Source organism: Monomorium pharaonis, chromosome 4 (assembly GCF_013373865.1).
Source record: "Monomorium pharaonis isolate MP-MQ-018 chromosome 4, ASM1337386v2, whole genome shotgun sequence".
NCBI lineage: Eukaryota > Metazoa > Arthropoda > Insecta > Hymenoptera > Formicidae > Monomorium > Monomorium pharaonis.
In genome coordinates, this window is record NC_050470.1 from 23,907,125 (window position 1) to 23,925,520 (window position 18,396).

General features: G+C 40.2%; 1 protein-coding gene across 2 annotated transcripts; it reads right to left on the reverse strand.

Annotated features, from left to right (window-relative positions):
- Positions 1–6,910: 6,910 nt before the first annotated feature.
- On the reverse strand, positions 6,911–16,171 carry LOC105832670 (protein deadpan). 2 transcript variants are annotated; one of them, XM_012673817.3, is made up of 4 exons: positions 13,239–16,171; positions 13,033–13,172; positions 12,766–12,858; positions 6,911–9,061 (listed from the first exon to the last, which is right to left on the reverse strand). In XM_012673817.3, the coding sequence occupies exons 2-4, from the start codon at positions 13,123–13,125 to the stop codon at positions 7,850–7,852; spliced, it is 1,398 nt and encodes a 465-aa protein (XP_012529271.1). In that variant the 5' UTR covers positions 13,126–13,172; positions 13,239–16,171; the 3' UTR covers positions 6,911–7,849. The 2 variants fall into 2 exon arrangements, with proteins under 2 accessions (XP_012529271.1, XP_028045260.1); XM_028189459.2 differs by having other exon boundaries at positions 13,033–16,171.
- Positions 16,172–18,396: the final 2,225 nt, after the last annotated feature.

Below are 18,396 nucleotides of genomic sequence, written 5' to 3' on the forward strand. Positions count from 1 at the left end.
GCGCTTTTTTCAAATGCTAAACGCGCGCTTCGTACCCACCCATACCGTGTGCCCGTGTGCTACGTGGCATCTACAGGGTTGCCCGGAACAAGTCAGCGAACAAGACAGCTGCGTGGACCGGTGACTGGTGTCACCCGTCCTCCGGATAGCCGGCGAGAGATGGAGAGCGACGTTGTAGAGTGCCAGGAGTCTTGTATCCGTTTCTACTCGAACCGGCTTCCTTGTAATCCAGTCGTTTCCAGGTCATATTCCGCGAATCATTAATAGCTATTCGCGCCGAGGTATAAATACTTGCGTATGACGCGCGCATTTGCGGGAAACAAAAAGGATAGAAAGACAGTCGCAAACTACCCCCATTAAAATAATTATTAAATACAATTTTTTCTATTATAAAACTATATGATTTTAAATATAAAATCTTGGCCAATTAACTTTACAATTCTTATCAATAAACAATAGTAGTTGATTATGTTTCCAGAGTAATTTGCTAAGGGACACATTATTGACTTAATCTATTAATCTTTGATGACTTTTATATTATATTTATTTTCATTGTAATAAAAGCAAATAATTATTACATTTATGATCAAGTGACACTGAAGAAATCAGTGTTAAATGTCGCGTGAAAACAAAAATGATACGATTGATTTTCCGTATCGTGTTTTCTCAGCCGAGATAATCTCGACAATATATCGCTCCTCCGCAGTTTGCCGACGAAAGCAAAAATACCAAATTCGAAACGAAAATCGAAAAAGAAAAGAGCGGGCTGTCGCTCGCCCCTAGGGCTGCACTTAACGTGCCAAAAAAAGCCCCGGCACTACAAGGGTTAATTTTTCCACGGGGCTTCCTCGCTGGTCGTGGCGCCGCATGACCGCGTCGAAATTTCCTTCAAACGAACCGGTCCGACGAGTCGGTCGCTGTTGTATCGAGGAGCCACCGGGTACGTGAAAAGCTATAATGCCACCGAAGCAGCGAGGAGCCGGGGCGCTGTGTGGGTCTGTTTTTCGCACACCGACCGGCCATTCTTTTGTGCCGCCCGTTATTGGTATTGGTCAGTGCCCGTTTCATCCGCGACGTGGCGCCAGTATGTGAGGGTGTAATATTTTTTACTCTTTCCGAACGCCCTCGTACCCCTTCGTGCCCACCCCCGCCGATCGAGCGAACCCCGGCGCCCCTTACCCCCGAGCAAGCACCCTCGCCGAACCGTCGCATTCGTATGCGTGGGTTCGATGGGTATTGATATATTATTCCCAATAGTTCGCTCGCCTTCTCTTTCCCTCCGACCACCTTTCCTCTCCTCACTCCCGCGCGCATCTCCTCCCCCGCTCTCGCGCCACCACCGCTTTTTTTTTTGGCTGGCGCTCCGCGTTTTTTTCAATTATAATTCTTTTTCGTATCCAATCAATCATTAGTATTTCCATTGTCCTTCGGTATTTTCATTTGGCGTCGCACTCGGAGCGAGATGAAACGACGCGGGGGGTGGTTTGTTCCAGTGGCGCTTCCACCCTCCTCCCCCCCGATCTCTCTTTCGCTCTCTGTCCGTTTCCCGCACGACGCTGCTCCCATCCGCCGCGTCAGACGGCGAAGCCCCCTTGCACCCCCCTCCCCCCCGGTTTGTGTGTGTATGCCGTTGGTATAACGATGGCGTCGCCAGCGACGATTCGTTAATGCGATTGAATATTAATTCTCACTTTGTCGACGCCTCTCCTCCACTTTTCCGGGATTTTTTTCCCTCGCGGGATAGTCGGCCGCGTCTGCCAGACGAACACCGCGGGTGACGTACATCCGTCAGCGCTGACACATCTCATTGACGGCTGAAATAATAGATGGCTTGCCTTCCGTCGTATCAGCGCGTTAACGATGTATATAATCCTTTTCCTCTACACCGACCGTGCCATCGGGTGAGGAGGGAGGGGGTAGTAGTCACGTCACGTACCCGCGTTAAGAATCGGAGCAAATGTTTGCATCGATTTTCGTAAAAGACAACACTTTCAGTCGTCCCCTATAGTCGCCTGGCGGACGGAACTTTTTTCCGCTTGCAATTTTTATCCGCGTACTTACAAATGAACCTAGTAATTTACATGATAACTGTAAAATTGTTAAATTGCAACATGACAGCTTATATATAGCAATGTATCGTTTTAGATAAACTTTATCTAATTCTATTTCTTTTTCAAAATGTGCACGTGTACACACGAGATTCCCGTAAATCATATTTACAATATCAGTTCTCCTTTATCGGTATAATGTTATGTCCAGCAAGTGTATCATTGTAAAAAGTGCCGCGATACATATACCAGGGACATTCACATGTGCAACAAGTACTGGTGATATCACGACACGCGGGGATAACGCGCCGATTTTCCATCTTCGACTCCTCGAGATTCGCAATCAATCCCCGAGGTAAGTGCTCGCTCAAACAACGAGTATAACGACTTGAAAAGTGTAACAGACTGTTTCAAACGCGGTCTCGCGTTATCAGCGGCCGCTTTAGCACCTGAAAATTGCCTCGCGCTTTTTCCACGCGCGACGCACTTAATAAAACATGCTCGCTTCTCCTGCTCTCCGCACCTCTCGCACCTGTCCTTCTTCCACTCGGCGAGTTCCCTCTCTCATTCGCACCATCGCCACGAACGCGCTGGCCCGCGCGCGTATACACACACACACGGCATACATGCACACCCTTTACGTTCCCGTTCTGTTTTCCTTTCCCTTCCTCTTCCTTTCTCTTGGTCACGCTTCAACACCTTTCCCTCATCCTCGTCCCTCTTTCGAGTTTTGTGGTAAACGAGTCTCTTTATCTTCCTTTCTTCTTCCCTTTCTTCCTCTGCTGTGTCCCCTACGGTTTTTTTTTCTTCCTCTTTCTCTTTCGCCCGGCGCGATCCCCCGACCACGCTCCGTCCCACCCTACCTCGAGGTTGCTACCGCTGTTGCTTCTTTCTCTCTATCGGATGTACTACTTCCCACTAGGTCTGACACAGTGTCTCCTGCTCCGCTCCCTCCCCAGTACCACACTCCTCCCCGGCGGAACTCCCGACCGCTTCGGAGACAGCCAAATAAATGTCTCTCGGACTACTTGCACCGACACTTCTCCGCTACGCTTAGCTAATTCGGCACCGTGTACCGTACAAAACTTGGTAACTGAGGTTTACAAAGAATGTTTGGAAATTGGCCAATTAATTGCGCAATTTAATTTTGTCTTTTATTTCCTCTGTAGAATTGGAATCATATCGCAACACATTAAACACATAAAATGCAATATAAAATGCAATGTAAAATTTACATTTAGAATTTAAATTAAAACTTGTTTTTCCCTGAAAAATTTAATTTGCACAATTGCAAAGGCAATTACGAATCGAAGTTACCGGAAGACCCTTCCGGGAGATGGGATATTTTTTCATAAGATTTCACTCGGTATATCTAATATTGTGTAAAATGGTATAATTTATTTTGACGTCACGGTAATTTCTGGTACGTTCCGGCGCGATTAATAATCGCACGAAAAACATACGCAAGATATTCTATGGATTTCAAAATGAATAAAACCTTATCATGACACGTCGCAGGCCGGCAATGCCCGATAAGCGCCGAATGAACTCGTTAATGCCGACATTCCTATTACGCTCACCAACTTTATTGGGTAAAAACGCTCTCCCTTCCGCTGTCATCGCACTCTTGTGCACGCGACAGTCGCGCACCGCGGCCGGATATACACACGTGTATACACGTGAAAGGAAGGGAATACCGCGACGTTGGCCGTATAGCGCGCGCGGGGTGCTTTCTCTCTCTCCCGATGGGCGTGGATAAACGAGCGGAAAAATGGCGGGGTTTGGAAATGAGATTTGCTGGTAAACCGACAATTTATCGTAGGTATCTGCGAAAGCATCTCTTGACGTTCCTCTGACCAGAGTTATAATTAATACGCTCTCGTCACAGTGCGCCCGACCAATATTCCGTCGCGCCCGCACACGTACACAGTCGGAGGCCGCGCCGCGCGGCCGCCCCGCGCGTACGCGCGTATATACCGACGACGGCGCGCGAATATCTGTGTGGTCGCGCTCGCGCACCGACGTGTAACCGGTTGTTGATTAAGTTTGAATGACTGATGCCGCAAAAACACATTAAAACTTGAATGAGTACAGATGAAAATTTAGTCGCTAGGAATCAAGAGACCGCAGAGGCAAATGGCCTGGCGGCCGCACATACGCGCGGACGGAACCTCCACCTCCACCACCCCCTCCTCCTCCTCCTCCTCCACCTCTTTTTCCTCCTCATCCGCCTCCATCCGTCTCCCCTTACCCTTCGCGCGCACCCGGCACTCTCGGTTGCGTCGTTTCCTCTCTCTTTCGCGATCGGATGCCCATCGAAATACAACTACGCGAAAAACACTCGGCGATTGCTATATCCGCCGTCCGGAGGCAGCCGCGTCTGGTCGCATACCGCAACGGAAACAGCCCCCGTTGCACTCGGTTGGGCTTTCGACGATCGCTTTTTCGACCGATCGACGAGTTGCCCGACAAGATCACGGTTGACCCGGAAGGCCGTTTCGAACTTGATTCTGCTAATAGACCTGCGATCGCGCGACTAGTTCTCTTTCCTTCTCTCTCTCTCTCTCTCTCTCTCTCTCTCTCTCTCTCTCTCTCTCTCTTCCTTTTTCTTTCTCTCTTTCTCGTCGCCATCGCAGATTCGCGGTTGTCCCCTGTGATTTATAGATCTTTAGCATTGCACGCCATGCATTTACATCATCCGCCGTAGCGATGGTAAATCATGGTACCTCTAATTTCGCAATATCCTTGCATCGAACTACTTGGAATATTAAATTTATTGCGCGGATCGGCGTAGAGTGAACATCGATTTTTTCCCCCCGACAAAAATTAGCATCCGCTTCTCCGCTATTCTATCTCCTTAATTGGACTGTCAACTCGACGTCCAAGGGGCCCGTCGTCCGGGAAGCATAAGATCCTTCATTGTCCATCGTTGCGAACGCGACTGTACTTCCATTCTCGCGATAAACGTCCAAATCGGGGGAAGGAGACGAGAAGACATATTCGGATGCTGTAATCGTGCAATCTATCACGAACGCAAGATCCGCGGATTATCATAAGACAACTGTGGAAGAGCAGATTATCCCGACTGTCATCCCGTAAATACTTCAACATCAATGGAAAATCGCAGATCCACTTTGGCGTGCACTCGCGAACGGAATGGGAATGCGGGGGGGGGGGGGAGGGAGATCCATCAAGCGACAGCTCGCGACTGCAACCGTACGGCAATAGCAATGGCAGTGATTGCCAGGGAGAGAGAGAAAGAGAGAGGGAAAGAGGGAAAGGGACCCGCGAGAGATGATCGTTTCCTCAATAAAAATCGTCAACCAGATCGTAGCTCACTACCGATACGGGACCGCACCACTCCCCGTCGGTCCAATCAGAGGTTCCCATCGCCTTAATGTATTCAAATGTAAGCGGTAGCAGTGTTTATGTCTTGACATTGCAAATTGTAGCGGCCGCGCCATAACTTATAGTAATTGCTGTGCGCCGGAGTAATTATTTATACTCGTGATATAGTGTACGGGAGTTACTCACAGTCGGGATCTATGTATGCACACACCGACGTCGAGGGCCATTGTGCACGTGAATATCGAAAAGGGGCGAACAGTGTATGATATTAAACCCGAATTTAAGCGGACGAATCGGCGACTTCGATGCCTCGCACAACGTAGGACGGTACCCCCGTCACACAAGGCTCGAAGAAAGAAACTATAAAATCCACGCTCTTCTTAAATTCCGTCTTTCTTATGTTAGCAAGGGATATAATAATCTTTAATGAAAAATAAAACACTGTCCGTGTGTGTTTCGTTGAAGTTAAACAAAACGCCTTAATATCACTATCATTAATTGTACCAATTTAAATTGTATTTAATTTCAATTCTAATACACATAATACTGTAACATAGTTTACAAGTAGATAAACTAGTTTATGTTCTTTTTCGTAGTTTTTATATGTATTTTTTTCTTTTAATACTAAATAGATCGACAAATGTTAGAAATTTTGTATATTTTTAATTACACGTCAAAATTTCCAAAGAATTAAATATATTTGCAGTAAATGGATAATAATTCGTGATATCACAATTTGACCAACATTCTTTGACAATTACATTTGCAAATAAAAAAATTTTTTAATCTCAAACATGTGTGTCGCCATCTCACTGTCAATGCTTGAACTTGTACAGGATTTCAATACGTTAAAGCTGGTTGTAAATAATACTAAGTCACAGCGACAACTACATATTTATGACTATTTAAATTAACCAGATAAAACAAATGTTAAATTCGCAATGATTTGTTAAATCGCTCGGATTGGTCGTAAATTTCGAATATATTTTTGTTATACGTGCCGATTGCGTAATCGACTACATTGTTTGAACACCTCTATAACAATGATCGATAATTTTTAATTAAAAAAGAACCGCAAGTACGTGCACTTCAAGAATAAGACTAAGGGAATTTACAAAGTTCGCGATTTCTGTCGATAAATCAGTTTAAGCATTCAGTCGATGAGAACGCGGGTGGTTTTGCGGTGTAACAGGTGGTTGAAATTCTCATTCTCCACAGCTTTTTGCTCCTTTATCGGCAAAAAAGGAAAGAATAAGTTCCAGTTTATGAATCGGAGCGCGTTTAACGCTCCTTAAAAGGGTAAAGCGCCTCCGATGGCTCTCTCAACGAGGAAAATTTCCGTGCTTTTACGAGATCGTGGAATATTGGTAGAATATGTAGGAGCAGTTTTTTTTTGCGAGATAGCATTGTAACACTTGCAACGAGATTGGTTTGCATTCTGTAAATTTATTTACTTTGTCGATGAATGTATCGTACATGCAAGAATAATAAAAAAAAAAAAAGTAATAAACATCTTGTCTTTCTCAAAGATTATATTTCAATATTATATTTTTTTTATCACAAATTAGTTACACCATTTTAACACGTTGAATGCCATGAATGATGTCGCCGCAATGTGATATTCTAACATCAACATACGAATAAAGTCTAATTAATGACACTCAGAAAATTCTGCGTATCATAAATCGAGAGTTCGTTTAAGAACAAAAATTTGTAAAAAATTATCGTAATTTTAAATTATAACCTTTAATTTGTCTTTCGTGGAGCGCATCAAAATCCACGTGGCAGTGAACGTGTTAATTAACAATACTGACCACCGTTAAAAATCGCAGATCATTGAAAAATAGTTATCACTCTTATAATATCGATTTACATAAAATTATAGCTTATAATTAAAACGTAGATTCAATTAATTAAATAATAACGGAAATATTTACAGGGCTATTCACATATTACGCGTGGTGTGACAGACTTAACGAAGTTTGTTTAATCTATTTAAAGCTTATGAGTCTTTATGAAATGGCGAAGATGCAGCATAACGATGCATCGAATACATTAACAATCTTGCTTAAAAAATATATATTCAATTTCACGCTTTGGCACGAAACCATCTTACTATCGATAATGAGCTTGTTTATCTTTAAACTATCCTTTAACTATTCTATTTGCAAATTCTGAATTTGCAGAATCAAAAATGCGGAATCTAACAAAAAATACACAATACATATCACGCAAAAATGCTTTCCTGATTATTCATGATTTATGCAAACCGTTAGCAAATAACAAAATATGTAAAATGACATTTTCATGGCACACTCTCGCCAATTAATTGTGATTTAAAAGTTTATAATTAGAAATTAAAATACAATCTAATTTTCTTCCTTGTACTAAATATCTAAAACAATTGAAACAATTTCGAAATATTTGTATTCATTTATTTTCCGTAATAATGATCACCAAGGTCTCCACATATCGCCGTTAGTGGCAAAAGAGCTCGCTGGACTCGCTGGAAACTTATCGGAATTTGAATTGCAGTTTTGCGGCGTCTGGCAATTCTGACTTCCTGGCAAATCTTGGGTAGGAATTGTAGGAGATTGCTCATTTGTGCTCTTAAGCACGTCGGTATTATTCATCGAAGAGGTCGAACTAGTAGGCTCTTGATATCTCAATCTCTTATCCGAGATCGCCAAAAGCCCATCGGAATGACGTTTCCTGGGGCCATCTCTCTTGAGTAGTGAACCACTCGAGGCGCGATTATAAGCTTTGTCTGTAATTACGGAAAGCGGCTGTCGCAAAACGTGCATCGTGCTGCCATTCGTATGATTGGCATTGTCCAAACCTTCTGCGACATCTTTCTTAGGTGCGACATTATCGTCCACGGGCTTAGATTCCAAGAATGTTATTGCGGGTGACTTTCGGTCGCTAGTCGAGCTAATTTGCGGTTTCTGGGTCTCTGGCGAAGATGAGAAGCTCTTTGAGGACGCAGGGCTCTGCTCAGGTAATTTGAATCGATGTTGCGGCTGATGATGGTTTGGCGTTGTCGCCTGTGGATGTTCCGAATGGTGGCTCTCATCGCCGTAGCTCGACGTAGAAGTCGAGGGGCTCAGCAGCGGAGTGTGCGGGCGATGGACCGCGGTGAAGGCCGACGATTGACCGATTCTGGAGGATGACTCCGTAGCTGGTGGAAAGAAGGGGAAATTCGCGGAGATCCCGGCAGATTGCGGCACCAAGAATGCCAATTCGCCCGTCGGCAGTCGGCTCGGAATCAATTGAACTCCGTTCGGTATCTGTATTCTCGCGCTACCGTTGTTATTCTCATCCCCATTCTGGAAATCGCTCTGGAAGCCAACCTTTACCTCCGGGTAGAGACGTTCCGGCACGTAGGGCACGTACTGGCTGTAGAATGGCGCCATTTGCTGGAGATGACTCACGCAATTGTTCAAGTGTGATACCAATCGTTGCTTGATGGCAGGGTCGACGTTCTCGAGGCGGGTGATGTATCGCGATACTTCGGTAGCACATTCGGAAAATCCGGTACGGAATTTCGTTAGCACCACTGGATCGTTGGCGACGGCAGTACTCAATTGCTGTCGCTGCATCGTTTGTATATGCTTCACCGTCATTTCGAGGATATCGGCCTTCTCGAGTTTCGAGTGCCTAGTTGGCTGTAACGAAAGCAAAAATGGTAAAAATTTCGATATGAATAATTGATAATAATTATTTAAAATTGGATTGTACACATTAATATATTAAAACCATCGAGCATAAGGTTAATGACTTTCAAATGATTTAAATGACCGAAAAGTTAAAAAGCGTAACGTGCATCGGTATTGAAAGAACTCTGCGTTATCTACCGAAGCTAGGCAGTAAAGGTAAAGGACCACATGTTACGGTAAAAGGGACCGCAAAATGGGATTCCTTCTTATTCGAAATACAGTAACTACGACCGCCCTATACGGGGAATCGGCTTCTTGGCGTTAGAAGAAAGATCTTCGGACATCGATCCTCTATTGAGAAGAAGTGTACGATGACGCGACACGCCCATATAATTGACTCGATGTGAACTGCTACCATAATAACAGACTAGCAACTACGGTAGCTAATGCAGGTCATTTCGTAGTCAGCCTAAGGGCGCCTAAGGGCTCTCACATTCTCCTAGATTTTTTTATTAAACTGCGTGCGATAGATCATTAACTCGTTTTATCCAAGTCACGCGTGAATTGCTCGGGGATGTTTACTTCTCGCAAACGTACTATTACGAAATGATCCATCGATAAACCAACAATTGTATGCATGTAGTATATATAATAATTTATATAATTTTTTTATTAATTAAATCGCTAATATATACAAATAATATTGTTAAATAAAGTTAACTCTTAAATATTATAACTCACTACTTTTAATCGAGCAATTCAATCGTGGGAAACGATTTGATTTCCGAAGACATCACGGAGCGGTTTTTCAGATATCCTGATGAACGTGACCTTCCCCGAATCGAGCTTATACCGTATAAATTCCCATCAGCCCTTTAACCACCAATACCTCAATAGTAGCATGGCCCTCTTTTTCAAGGGTCCATTGTATCCTCTCAATTCTTTGAACTTTATCCTGCCGGATCATCCCTATGTTCGCATTTTTATGGTAAATTTGCCATACACCTGAAGAATGAGCGTGGGAGTCGGCACGGGATCACTTGTGCATGGAATCATTAAAATGTTTTGTAAAATATGGTGGAATATAGCCCTTTGACTTTTTGAGAAGTGCAATAAAATCAGCTGTGCAACACGAAAATAAATTACTTGCAAAAAATGTAGCAAGAATAATGTTGCGTGATATGAGAGACATATCACAGATATCGATTTTCCCGCGAGTGAATTTGACACTCCAAGCTCAAAAGCGGAGAAATGGCACCTGTTAAAGGAATGACAAAAAAAAAGAAGAAAGTAGAGGCGTTGCGCATCTCCCCCTTTTTTCGTTGATCCGCACCGTCGTGGACCGGAGCTGGATCCTTAAAGATGATACGGTCAACAAAAGAGGCTGCAACCTGAGATGAGATTCTTTTTCTTTGTAATAATTATTTCCAGGTTCCCACGAACACGCGGGGGGCGTTTCGGACGAACAGGACGGACACACTGAAGCGAGCAGGTAGCGGAAGTCATCTGGACGAGAGTGAAGAGAAAGAATGGTGAGAGCGTCTTGTCTCGTTATACATACCTGTTTGAGAAATCAACCTCAACGGATTGTATTACGCGACAGAGACTCTTTGATCCGTAAAAAGTGATAAATCTTAATCAATCGATAATCAATTTGTTTATTTACTTTCAAGTCCAAAGTTTACTTGCTAATCTTCTATCGCTTTACTTGTAATATTTTTTAATTGATTTTTAAATACGCCAATATATTTTTATAATTGGATATCAAACATTACTAAGTTTTAAATTGCTAACTGATTGACTTAACAATATTGAGAAAAGAAAAAAATCAAGGTACATGGAACATGTTTAGTTTAAAATGAACGTGATAATTCTTTTAGAAGTTCTTTCTTTACGGCTTTTTTCGATCGTTTCAATGCCATTTATGATTGCTACCTTTTGTCCAAAATTCCGTTAGAGGTTTATTTTTGGAAAGTGAAAGGAAAAAATAGCAGAAATATTTGGTGCAAAAATTTTGCTCCGAAAACCGGACAACCATGATTCTATTGTAAAATCTGTAGAATAGAGAGTAGAAGGATCCAGTTCCATCTGTTTCCCACGCGGAGACATCTAAAATACTAAAACAAAACCCCCACTTCTCTTCGTCCAATCCTCCAGTCTAAAACGGATCCTGTCGCAGAGGATGCCGAGGAAAAAAGGGGTCTACAGTGGACAGCCTGATCAAATACATTCAATATACATCCGTTATGATAACTTCCGCTACCGACACAATGATTAGTCGTCCTATACATCTCAAAGTCTTCTATTGCCATAACAAAAATTATATCTTTTCAATATTAAATTAACTGATATACACAACTAAATTATGGCTTTAAAAATATCGTGTATTTTATACAATAATAAAAAATACTAACAAAAAACTAAATTATTAATTTAAGAACGTGGTCAAATAAATTTGAGGAAGGTCTTATTAGGGGATAATACTTAAAATAATAATACTGTAAATAGCGTGCAAAAATGCTGCGTTTCCCGAGTGTTCTTCAGCGTGTGATCAGAAGTAGCACATTTTTTTATGTTATCTCTCATAAAGCGGATCACGTCTCTAGATAAACAGCGAAGAAGTCACGTTTTTCTACGACATGTTTTAACACTGCACCAGCAATGTGGATCTCACGGACAAACAATCATGCGTGCACTGACTGGCATGTAATCTCACTGGCTATCATTTGAGTATTTTGCTTGTCGTTATTTATCGTGAATCTTAAGCTTGCGCCAGACTATGCACGATTCGTGAAGATATGCGCCCTTTGATTTCGTTAAAAATAACCGATTCGATGACGAATTAACACGAATTATAAATGATGAATGCAAATTTGCGCGCGCGCGCGACAAAAATGTACATTTATATATTTCATAAGAACAGCTGATTGCGAATTTCAAACTCTAATCATAAATCGCGCAAGCTCTGTCCGGCCAAATAATTTAAGCACAATAAAAACATTAAAGGGGCATTCTCGCTTGTAAGATTTAAAAAATTGATCTGTTTTTTAGCTTAAATTTTAACAAATAAAGCAGATTAAAGAGATTTGTAAAAGTTTTTATCAATGTACAAACTATTTGTAAAATTTTTAACACGTTTTTCTCAGAACAACATTTTAAAAAATTGTTTCCAATAATTCTTCTAGTTTTAATCCAATAGATTCAAAATTTTTAGGAAATATTTATTTTTCTTTTAAAGTGATTTCACAACAGTTTTTTCGTCCAAATTACAATTAAATAAAAATTCAATTTTTCGCTTTTTTTCTGAAAAAGGTCTCGAAAAAGAAGTGAAACGAATCCAATTTTTGCCGTTTTTGCACAAGAATTAATTTTTTAACTTGTAGTTGAAACGAAAACTAAATTTATATTGATTAATTTTAAAAAATTTTTTATTTCCGAATTTGTTTCTTATATCACAATAACTTGATATTTTTTTTAATGCTTATACAGATTTGCAAATAATTATCAAAAATATATTTTCTAAAATTCGAGAAAATTAATAAAAAATATTCAAATATCAAAAAATAAATGTACCAAGGTTCAAATAAAGTTTTATAAAACTGTTACATTTGTTCCAAGAGAAATTCTTAAAAATGAGTACAAAAAAGAAAGCGAAAATATCCCTTTAAAAGACATAAACGTATTATGAAAAAAAGAAATTAAATATGACTTACATCTTTTTCACTAACAAGTATGAAATTCTTCAACTCATCAAGATACTGATTAATTCGAGCACGTCGTCGTTTTTCCATAATCGGTTTGTTGCTCTGAAATAATCGGAATAAGATTTACTTATTCAATGAAAAATTTCTTTTTTTAATTATTCTATGTTACTTTTACTTTATTTCAAATACAAAACGTAATAATATATTAATTATTTAGCATGTAAATTTTCTATGCAACAATGAATCAATCTGATTTCACTGTAAAACATTCTTTACCCTCCTTAGTTCCGCTTTCGTCATTCCCGAATGTGTTTGAGGCTCGAGTTCCTCCTCGCTGCCCAACATCTTGTAATTATGATAATCCACCATTAAGCAAAATTCTTGACCATCGTAACTTCCGCGCGGGCGCGAACACACTGCAGTTAATTATTAAATTAATTTTTGAAAATATTAATCCCAATTGATTACTTGTGTACACGCACAATGTGAGTCAACAGTTGAACGTTCGCACTGATGAACACCTTGTTTACAGCCAAGCGTTTTTCAAACATGTGAATACGAAAATTATTTTCACTAAAGTAAAAGACCGATGTTTTTATTTAAATTAAATAAATATAACGATATTTTTGGCGATTGTATCAGATTGGATCAGATTGTCGCTCTCGTATCAACGTGTGAGTTCAAAATTCTAAGGTGACGTGCCGGGAAGTCCATCTTCACCGATGGACGTCCCGCTTGGGATATCTGAGGGTAACTGTTTTCGATTTCGAAGACCGCATGCCGATGCACCCGTATAGAGTGGGGAAAAGTGCGTCCCGGAGTGGGATATTGGGTACCCTAAAGGTGGGGAGGTCCTCGGCCCTCCTGAGACCTGTTGATGTGTGGGAATTCACGCCGTCTGCAGGATATACCTCGTGCAACGTAGTCGCTTATTTAATTTGGGCTACATCCTGTCAAGATAATATCGGAAGTGGTTTAGGCAATTTGCACACACACAACCAGACATGCGATATATTTAATTTATTTTCAGTTGGTATATTTGTATCCCTTGTAAATATTTCAACCTTTTACAAGAGTGTCCTGTAATCTTCAATAGAACAAAAATTAAATAAACGTCATATAATTCCTTTATTTTTCGTTGCCGTGATTTTTATTTCAGAAAAAGATGCGCTATGGATGTTTTCTTGTTCTGCTGTAATAGTGGCGTGCAAAATTTTAATGGTAAAAAAATGTTACGGGCGATTCGATCAATTCTTGTCACGACGTGAACGGCGCGACACATCGATGAAAAAGGACAGATTGTTAGCGCGCATCGACTGTAGCAGCGGTAAAACACAAAGGCGTGCAATAGAGGATCATCTGACAGAGAAGGGCAAACATTGCGTGCCGACATATGTGTATGTGCATGCGTATGCGCGCGTCATAAGTGTGGCTGGCGCGCGCAACGCGATCCGATGCACGGTTTGCACGGGTGCATACGAGAGCGAGTGCAGGGCACTCTCACGTGGGAATTGTTTTAAAATGTGCTGTTATTTATCTGTACAAAACTGTCGTTGTTAACGCAGTGACATGTTCTGACGTGCTCGCTATTTGTAAAATGTGAATGCATAAAACGTGCAATGCGACTTTATTTTCTCTCTTTTCATACACATTCTAGAGGAAGAAATATCTCTCCTCATAAAATTACGAATTAAAAATAACGAAGTTACTTCTGGATTTTTGAGGTCGACAATTAACACTTCAATTTTCGTCTGGTTGAGAATCGCAACTATCCTTATTTTCTTATTAAAAAAAAAAAGGAAATGTGATAAAGATATAAAAAATGTAAGAAATAATGTCTCATATAGGAATCATAATGCGTATTTAAAATAGCATATGAACAAATGTATAATGTATTTAGATATAATATAATAGACAATCTTTCAACGTACGGAAACATTTTGTTAAAATCAGTTATTTGATCAAAACAATGACCATAGCAATAAATCACTACGGTTTAAAATTATATATATTCCAAAAAACTGTTGGTCAATGCTTAACGGTTTCTTCCGTCGTTTCGAGACGCTTTTCCTAAGGCCTTCCTAACTCACTGATTTATTACAGGTCACTGTATCTGGACTACATATTGCATCAATTTTTTACAACATATTTCACAGAGTGCAGACACGTTTATTGTACACAAGACAAAGAGTCTTCCAACTTTATCACTACTGCAAACACATTGACAGTTATATTATATTTAAATTAATTTAAAATCGATAGAAAACGTTTCTTGCTATCGCTGCAGAAAATAATACACATATTTTGGAATAAACAAACTAATCATGCGCGCAAATATTACACGCAAATATTACGAATGAATCACCTCTGTGTTGCATCATATCGTGAATACGCGCGGGAGATTCAGCTACGATAAATTACCCTGTTTACAAGAGCAGCTGTGCGTTCAAGACGCAATGAGAGCTCTTTAGCTATGCCGAATTATTAGACGTAAATCAGATCCTTGCTAAACGAGATGAGATGATTCGATAAATACAACTGGTCTGTAGTCGAAATTTTTTTTCGACTATAGACATTCATGTACTTTAATCGGTCCAGATGTTTGACAAACAATTCAATGTTTACGACATACCTTTCTGTGTTTGATATAGTGTGTATTTGTTAATCCGATAACAATCTGTTAGCAGACAGCTGTGATTCAATGTTAACTAAAGTCATCTATATTTTAATTTGATATAACAATAAAATATTAACTTATGCATTATGGACCAAGAATTAAAAAATAATATTGTTACAGAAAGAGAGAACAATGCAATAGTTATTAATCTCGTTACTTGATTCATGCAAGGTTAACTTTCTAGTACATTCCAGAAAAAAATAAATCCTTTATTTGATGACTTTATTTGTAATAATCAACAAAGAGCGTAGTATGTATTAACTGCATTTTTATCCTTGAGACTGATATGTGACATCGTGACGGATATCCCGATTTACAAAACAGGCTATCGGACAGGAATTTTTAACCATTCTATTATATCTACATCAGTAACTGCCTAGAATTCACGCTTAGAATAGGTATAAACGGCTTAACAAAGAAATCATCCTAAACCTTGAATTCTATTTTTTGTACATTCTTCAGTTCTCACTACCTTCGCACGATTTATATTTTAAAAATACGATGCTTACATTTTTTCGATACAAAATATGTTAGCGAGCTTATAAATTTTATTTATATTTTTAACATCGAGTATCATAAAAAAACTCTATTAAAAAAATACATAAAAAAAGAAAACTGAGAAAAATGTGAAATAACTATTCGCCCCTATGGCTGCAAAAATGTTTTGCATTGCGAAGTAAACAACTATATGAATTAATAAGTATTGAGTAAGCGAATCTTGCCAAACGCTTTGTTACATCCATTTGCACGAGATCCTTTCTTTTTCCCATGATCCATAATTTCCCATAAATATTCCAGCCTAGCTGTCATAACGGAAGGCGTTCGGTCAGATGTCGCGACCTTCTCATTAACCCCGGGAGGCTGAGAGGCCCAGAGTACTTGGCTTGACCACAAACTTCTCGAGAAGGATCGGGAAGGCGCGTCACGTCTTAAATTTGGAACGCCCATCCTTCGGTCCCGCTGCTTTTGAGGTTCGATCTTGGGATGCACCTGCAGCTCGCACCCACGAAGTCATAACCTCGTACAGGAAGGAAACGTTACCCCTAAGTCTCGAAATCTTCATTTCCGCCCGCGGTAAGTGGAGGCTTGGCTTTTTAAGTTTAAAAAGAACCTTTCTTCTTCACGTGCGAGTCTCGCGCTACATATAAGTATACCATATTCTTTATGTTTTAATGCATTAATTGAAAAAAACATTTAATTGTCAGAAAGAGGACTTTTCAAGCTTTCACGAGAATTAAAATCCGTGTGAGCATTAATATAATGTGTAGAGCCAACCTTATTGTACCGGTGTCGAGGCATGCGAGTTGCCTAAAAAAATATATGCGTGGGGTCTACAGAACGACATCTGGATTATCGTTCCCGGGAAACGCAGTTGTAAATGCAGGAAAATATAACTCGTTTCCGTGGGATTCAATGAAAAAAAACTCGCCGGCACCGTCACTTACAGCATTCGTGCCATTTGTTTCTTTCAGAAGGGTGACATTTGGACAAATATTCCTGTAATAAATTTTTTTCTTACTAATGATTACATTCCGATGTTGGAGAGAATTATTATAATTAATGATATCTGTAGAAAAATGGTAGCATTTTAAAATTTAAATTTTTATTTTATATTATTTTTTAAATCTTTTTCGACGTTTTAATTTTAAATAATTGGAATGTAAGCATCAGTCAAATAGAAGTCGATTTTAACAGAAAAGAATATAAAAGGGGGGATTATAACTGAAACTTTATACGGTAAATCATTGTGGAAAATAACACGAACATCTCTGAATACAATAGTCCTGAAAATCCCGATCGTGAATCAAAAATACTCCATTCAGACGAATTGGGTCAGTGGATTTCACCAGTGGGAATCGAGTCGTGTGCTGGACACACGTAAAGAAAAACGCTTTATAATAGCAAGCTCGTTCAGGTAACGCTGCGATTTATTCTGAATAATAAGCTTTATTTCGATTATTCTTCACAAAAATATATAAACAGATTGTTAATTTTTAAAACATTAAAGAATGTATATTAAAGCAGCTTGTGTATTTTTACAAATCTTAATTTCTATCGTGTATATATATATATATATATATATATATATCTTGATTATCAACCATTCATAAATCTTAACAAATTTACGTTACTTTATTATTAATTTATTCAAAAATATATTTTAATTCTTTATAAACTTATAGATCGAAGACTAAATATTAAAAAATAATTATAATTATAATGTTATAACGCGTTATTTAAAATTACGATACGTATACATGCTGCAGGCATAACTACAATCTCGCGAGATGACTGCTCTCGCGCACAGCATTCGATGCAAGGTTGCATCCCCCTTGCATAAGCTTGGAGAGGACCGTCCCATTCTCACTACCCCTTTCCGGAATGGCCGTCTTTTGCCTTGGCTCGCAAAAGTTCGTGCCCGCACGACGCTTACGAGCTTACGGCGAGGGATCACCTGGCGACGGTTCCCACGTTTCTGCGATTCGCGTTCGGCTTTACCCTTTGCCTTATATTCCGTCGTGTCGGTGGATTCCGGGTGCCTATAATGGCGAGCACGCAAAGGACGGGGGAACCGAGAAAGGAGGGAGGGAAGGGGAGGCCGCGTGTAGAAGGAGCGAAAAAGATATGCGGAAAGAAAAGGAAACGAGCCGTGCCTCGTGCATCCATTATGGGGGTCTGACCGCTATGGCGGTGCGCGTGGCTGACACACGAGGAACCCGCGGCCCTTGGCGGGATTCGACGTTTTATTAGGAAGGGAAGAAGAAAAGTGTTAAGTCAGGCCGTGCGGAGGCAGGCATGTATTTGCATAGAAAGGCTGAAATTTCGTGTCCTTGTTGACGCGCCGTAACTGTTTCCCTTTGAGAATCGTGGGAGGTTCCGTAGTCCTCTTGTGGGAATATTTCACTTTGTGGTCTGGAGTCTTCTCCCTTTTTCGTCTTCTTCTCTTTCCTCTCAGACTGCGT